At 37.5% G+C, this 7,258-nt stretch overlaps 1 protein-coding gene across 6 annotated transcripts in view; it reads left to right on the forward strand.

The window, feature by feature from the left end:
- ETV1 (ets variant 1) overlaps positions 1–7,258 on the forward strand; it is a 65,158-nt gene that overhangs the window by 26,646 nt on the left and 31,254 nt on the right. For all 6 annotated transcript variants that reach the window (XM_009705353.1, XM_009705356.1, XM_009705354.1 and 3 more), the window contains one exon: positions 6,495–6,624. In XM_009705353.1, coding sequence (XP_009703655.1) covers positions 6,495–6,624 — 130 coding nt within the window. The remainder of the gene's footprint in view (positions 1–6,494; positions 6,625–7,258) is intronic.

Here is a 7,258-nt window from a genome sequence, read left to right on the forward strand (position 1 = left end):
AGCAGCTTTCATTTGTGAGATAGTGAAAGCTAAGGTCTCTTGTCTATGTTCACTTTTTATATAAACTGCCAGGATAGTTTCTGAAACCGCAGTGATGATACACATCTGTGTGTGAGATCCAATTTGTCACCAGCTTCTTCCAATATCTGGCAGAGAGCAGGACCTAAATGAAATCCAGTTGAGTGGAGCTCAGCTAAGATCTGATAGAGGTGACTTTGATAGATCAAATGGTTGAAGAACTTGGTGGAGTCTCTGTAGATGTAATCTATTCAGCCACTTTTAAATCAGTTCGCAGTCTTCAAGTCTTGCTCATCTTCGCAGCTGTTGCAGTGATCAGAAACAAAAGGGGAGTTTTGCCATTGTCTAGGCAAGAGATTGCCTAGGGTGAAAACAATTGCTATCTTGCCTCAGTCATCCGTGCTTGCAGTCACTTCTGTCTTAAGCTGTTGCAGTGGTCTGTATGTGTAGGCTTTAATTCAAAATCATTGGAAACAGTTTAGCTGGAAAGACTCGATTACCAGCCTTTACTGTCCTTCCATTCTCCCTCCTACTTCTCTTCATCTGTCACCTCTCCAACATGATGTTTTTATTTCGGTTTTTGTCAGTGTACTAGGCTGCATGCCACATTCAGCTGCGCTAGCAGTAACCTCCAGACTATGAAGGAATGGTCAGCTGGGTCTAGTACCTGCTTCAGCTAATTCCTCCTGTGCATCCCAAAGATTACTGGTAAAATTTCTTATCTTAATGTATAGTGGAATGAAATGGAAAGAGCACCCTGCTTTGGCACCCCATTGTCTTTAATCAGATGCCTATTAAATGGTTCTTGAAATTCTGAGTGCAGCTATCTACAAAGGTCTGTAGCTCAGATCATAATGATCTAGAAATAAATAATCAATAAATAGCCTGAACGATGCAGAAGGCATAAGTTCCATAAGTTAAATACACATTTTTTGAAACTTCTTTGGAAAATATATCTAAAGCCTGGCATTCCCACCCAGAGGGTCATATAGAAAGTGTTTAGTTTTGTAGTTCATTGCATCACATATGCAAATACCTATGCTGAATGTATTGTTCAAATAGTCAGTAACTGTTGCAGAAATACAACATTTCAGGCCTGATATGAACCCCCAATCTTGTGTTTGGATTTTGTTTAAATGTGTACTGATAAGAGCACCTAGGACATTACTATCACCTGAGAAGTAACCAGCACTTTACCCTCCTTGATGAACCATTCAATAAAATTTGTTTATTGTAAGTGGATTTTTTTTTTTATTAAAATGCCTACCTGTTGTACTTACAACATAAATAATTTGTTTGAATCATCAGGTGAGTGCTGTTAAGTTATAGTGAGTGAGGAAAATTGCAAAAACACGAATTAGGGTCCCTGTCCTTAAGTGTATTTCAGTTTGCATTTTGATAGCAGTTTAGAAATGTTATCGCCTGTTTTGTCACAGACATAATTCACATCTTTCTTCAGGCACTGTAAACAAGAGAAATGGTTTAATGGCTCCATAAAAGGCACTCTGTGCTGATAGCTGAGATTAGTCCCTTTAGTAATGGATTTTTGTGTGTTGGGGGAAGGGGAGGGCTTGGCGGAGGTAAATGTACTGGAAAAGAATCTTGGAGATGCTCTGATGTATCTGAAGTGCCTGCTGCATTTCTGTGTGTATTGGGAGGTAGATTTTTATAAAGTGTGACAGTGTTGGCTTTATCAGTACAGGGGCCTTCTCTTCTTGCATTTGAAATTTTACAAAGTATTACCTTGGGTCACTTCAATCAGCCTGGCACCTGGAGTTGTAGTGATATTAACTTAAATATTTTTACATATTCTGTCTTTTCGTCTGGCTGTTAAGGAAATCAAATCCCCTCTATTCAAATATGTTCTAAAAAATCTCTCAACTTACATTGCGTGTTAACAGTTTCACCTCATTTCACCTTTGATCATAAAAATGAATGAGTTTATTTACTAAATCAGGTTTAGAGGGTGATTTGAGAGCATAAATGTGAAAAGCAGTTCAGAAATATGGAGCAGAAATGTTTAGGGCATAACTTACCGTGACTTCTGGTTACTTTCTTTTCTCTGCAAGTACACAAAGTCTTTTAACTTAAAACACACAAATATAGTATTACTTAGGGGACATTGGAGCTCACTCGCACAAGCAAGGTTGCTGCTGTCAGTTGATTTTATACCATATGGTAAACGCTCTTGCCCTACGAGTGTTCATAGTAAGACAGACATCTTTGTCTCTTTGGTCAGTGGAATCAAGATTGCCTGCAGTTAGCCAACACCATTGAATTACCAGTAATATTTAAAAAGATGTTTAAATCAATTCTTCTTCTTCAGAAAATAAAACAAGATTTTATTTTGTGTTCTGGGCAGGAATCTGAAGTTTGAAAATTATAAAAGGAGAAATGACTTGCAATTTCACATAAAATATTCCTCATTTATTCTTCATCTTGAATAATCATATCTTGAATTGAATAATAACTTAATTGCTTTTATATTTGATGCAGTGCATTTCTGGGGCTTTCTCAAAAGAAGTGATTCGGTTCTATCTGTACAGAGGTGGTACATTTCCTGTTTCTCAGGTCAGGAAGTATACAAATCAGTCTCCTCTAAGGCAAACCAATTCCTCCTTTAATTTCAGAGTTACTAATAAAATTATTCTTCGTTTGAGTCTTAAACTGGTGTTATTATGAACAAAATGTTGGAGATTAGGCTGTTGACACATAGCAAAGGAGAACAGCACTTCAAAATGAGGGGTAGCAGGCTTCACCCTGTGGTTTTTGTGTGTTCTGTGCAAGTTTACTTCGTAGTGAAATTATTACTGTTTTGTATAAAATCTAGGTCTGTACAACAACACATTATGTATAACATGCCAGCCCTCTTACTCTGCAGATAGAGATACATTTATGCACAGAGAATATGCATACAGTAACATGTTATACCTTAGCCAATGTGCTACAGGTGGTAGCAGTCCTGCTTGCCTTATATCTGCATGTTGGCTTCGGAGGAGCTCCAGACAGGGTCTGCAGATTGAGTCCATTCTGATACTGATAAGCCTGACTTTCCCCAGTAGTTGAGATGAGGTGTTGAAGCCATCCATCTAAATATACGTTGTAAGATTGTTTGCCTTTCAAGTTTGGAGGTAGTTATCTGTAAAAAATCACTGAGGATGAAATCTTGGCCCTTGGTCACTTCTTAATAAGATCGTTATTAAGGCAGAGTGCCCGTTACTTTAATAGGGTTGAGACTCTGTTCTGGGGTTAAGTAAAATGAATTTGCCATCAGGAAGAAAGAAGTGGTGAGGAGCTGGTTGTTTGAAATGTCATTCTGTTAATTTGGATGTGTTGGTGGCTTGGTATGCTGCACTAAAATTAGATTGTATAAATAAGCAGCCTTGTTCTCAAGAGAAAACGGATTGAAAACATGATATAAAATCCAGTTTAGCAAAATGATGTATGTTTAAAATCTGTTTTAATAGGTGCACTATAAAATGAGTGTCACACTGAAATGAAGAATGACAGGTGGAGGGTTTCAGTGATGATACAAGAACTGTTTTGAATGTTTGAAATTTTATTGTTGGAATAAGTCTGTCATCTTCAGCCGCGCTTAAGATGTGATTTCAAAGGTCAAGTAGCCTTCAAGAAAGCCCCCCAAAAATGCAGTTAGTATTTTTCTCAGTCTATCTTTTTTCCTTTCTACCTCTAAAAGTGTGCAGTTAAGGAGTTACAGATAAAGCTTAGCATGGTGACTGTGTCAAGGGACTGCCTGAGGAAGGCTTTGAATTTTACAGCTACATTATCTTTCTGGTCATAGTTAAGATAAAGATCTAATATAAAATCACTTTGGACTGTAATGCTTTCCCTAAATGAAATGAAGGCGTTAACCTACTTGATTTGATACACTTTACCCTGGCTTACAAAGCTGGGAGGAAGGTGAGGTAAACTTTAATTAAAACTACAGCACAGATGCCTTCTAGCACTGTGCCCTGTACCTTCCTAGGACTGTACAGTAAGCAAAATAAAATGTACCTCGCAGCCGAGGCAGCAGGCTGGAGCCGTGTTCAGTGAAAGTAATTTAATTAGTGTTGATCATGACTCCAGATGATGGTGATTTGATAAGGAATAATTTAGTACTTAACAGCCTTTTACATGCACCAACTCCATGTGGGAAGGTAAAGCAAATTGCACAAAATGAATGTGCTGCTTTCACTTGTGCCTGTGCCAGTGAGCTGGAAAACTGCCTGTTAGCAGACGTTCAGGCTCTCAGCACTGTGATGAAATACCCAGCCAGTTCTCCGCACAGGGCTGTGGTGTGGGAGTCTCTGTACTCCCGTTATTTAAAAATAAATAAGGGAAGTAATTTTTCATAACAGATTAACTCTGAGGAAGTAGCAAAGTTAAAATAAAAAAATAAAAAAAATAGAGCAGCATGTGGCCTTTGTGTGAATATGTGATACTGGCTTTAAAAAAGAGTCTTGTTGCAGTTGCGTTTTAATTCTGTGATTCAAGTCAGAGATTGCCTACCTTTGCATCAGAGCCACCATCATGGAGTTGTGGGCCCCATCATATGCATTAAATGTGCAGCGTGCATTATCTGACCAAGACATGCACAGAGACTCAGCAGTAGAAGTTCACTAGCAAAAACCCAAAGCAAGCTACTGGATGTCAGCCTGCTTTGCTATTACAGTGGAAAGCTGACTGGGCTGCATTTTACCGTATTGTTAAATTTGAGAATCTTTATTCAAGAAGTGCATATGTGGTTTTTTTTTTATTTTAGTGCAAGTCCAGATACTTTTATTCAGGAAGAGTTCTTTCCTTGTTGTGACCTTCACCGCTTTTTTCATCTCTGTTTCTTAAGTTACTGTGCTATGCGTATGTATTTGTGTACCTGTTTTACTGTCTGCTTTTCCTTTGTAATCTTTCCAGATAATTGACTATTATCCACCAAATATAACAGCTGGATAGAGGTTTGTGAGTTTTGTGAAAGTATGTGGCAAAATAACATTTTATGTTAGTAATAACATAGTATCTTGCAGATATCTCAGCTGAAAGGCAATAGTAGAAGCTGTCACATAACAGGGTACAAGAGGACCTGTTCATGAAGGAGTTCTCTGAATATTGCCCAAGTGTGGGAAAACCAATGATGAGAATATAGAATCCAGATCTTACTCACAGATACTTATAAATCCAAGTTCATTGGTTCTGATGCTCATGTCTTAGACAGCATTTCATTTACGTCACCCCCGAACACGTGTGTGTATGCAGGTGCATTAGTATCAGAAAATATATAGTGTGTAACAAGTTGTCTTTCCTGAGTTCAAGTGTTGTAAGGGAAGGGGAAAGATGCTATTTGACGGTATATAATGATGGCCTGATTTTGTGCTGAGGTTCTCTAGCAGGGGCTGCTGCACGTACGTGGATTTCCACGGAGATGCAAGTATCTGTGTCAGACTGGAGCATGATGCTCAGACTACGGTGTTTTGGTGAAAACATCAAAAATCGGTGATAAAATTGATCTCTGAACTCTAGGCTTCTCAGAGTTCAAAAATATATTTACAACCTAATTTTATTTAAAACTTGATGAGTGTGTTTTCAGGCTGTTACATACCTGTCTTTTAGTCCTTTGTCCTCCTAGCCACTTACTTCAGATTTGTCTATGTCAGGTGAACTTTGAATTTTCTTCTGCTTTAATTTTAGTTAAGGTTGGATATGAAATAAGGAAAGTTGCCTGGCTTAAACTAATATGCTGGTTAACCTTGTCTTTACCTTTGACCTTTTTCTTAATGCAGACCAACTTGTGCTTCTAATTAATGCTGCTGTATGATTTTTTTTTTCTCAATTTGTGTCTGTATCACATTTACTATTGAGTTTGGTGAGGCTAGGATTTTATCTTGTTTATTTTTGAGAAAAATTACTGAAGCCATTTCTTGTGTATTTTTTTCAGATGTTACTTATAACTAAAGGCACATGTAATCATCCCATTTCATAAGTTTCACTGCAAATTTTCATGCATTCTGTGGGACAAAAAGATTACTGGTCATATACTTGAGACTGATATATGAGAAATTTATTTTGGAGTCATTTGTGTGGCACTTTTTGAAGTGAACTACTATTGCATTTATAGCTAAAAGCTACCTCACTAATATTACTTAGAAACATGTGGTGCCTGGGAAGTATTTTGCCTCTGACAACATTTACAGTAGTTAAGCCAAATATAAGTGGGCTGTTATTTTCCTGCTAATGAGATGGGATCCTGGCCATCATTCTATTTAACAATAAAAGTGCTAATAGCCAATGTGAAGGATCTCTGGTGTCTATTTTTCAGTTGACACCTGAAGAAATACTTGAAATCTTTATTTCCTATATTGTTTTTAGTATTACAATGGTTTAATTAATCATGTGTTTAATTAGCAGTGTCTAACTTACTTGAGAAAGCTCATTGTTAATATTGTACTTGGGTTTTAATTACATTTTCTTTCTCTTTCCAGTGGCTTTTCATGGTCTCCCTGTGAAAATCAAGAAGGAACCCCATAGCCCATGTTCAGAACTTGGCTCCGCTTGCAGTCAAGAGCAACCATTCAAGTTCAGTTATGGGGAAAAGTGCCTGTACAATGTCAGGTAAAGCAATCGGGAGCATGTTTGCAGTGAGAACTGCTGATTTAAATGAGGACTGACTAAAGAGTAATAAAACCATAATAGAGATCTTAAAAAAGTTACCTCTTCAGCAGATAACAGACTGATGAGATAATGCATTTAGCTGATGAACACTGATGGAGTTTTCTACAGTTGTATCAAACACATAGCTGTTTTAGAGCAGTGTTTTTCATGAAAATGCATATTCTCCATTCCTTCTCCATGGGAGATAGCCAGAGTTTAAAAACCCAGTATGCAGCATGAAATAGAAGGAAAGAAAAAATGTTTTCTGCAAGTTGTGTTGAAAGTGCTTTCAAAATGCATTACGCACATTAGGAAGGAGAGAGAGAACCGTGTAACAGGCAAGAGATTGGCAGGTCTGAGCAACACATTAGATATTTGACAAGTTTTGCAGATGTTACATGTGTGTATTTGTGGGTGATTACAATTTAAAATAGTATTTCATTAGGCTCTGCATCTTTGTTACCTGTTCAAAAGCAAATTGTCTTCTTTTATAGGGATAGATAATAAAAGCTTTATTTATTTGTGGGTGATGGAGGGGCTTGATACCACTGCATTCTTTATTGACTTTCTTTTGGTTTGCCCTTACATGTCACTC

The sequence above is a fragment of the Cariama cristata genome, unplaced genomic scaffold (genome assembly GCF_000690535.1).
Source record: "Cariama cristata isolate BGI_N322 unplaced genomic scaffold, ASM69053v1 scaffold22668, whole genome shotgun sequence".
In the NCBI taxonomy this organism is placed as follows: Eukaryota; Metazoa; Chordata; class Aves; order Cariamiformes; family Cariamidae; genus Cariama; species Cariama cristata.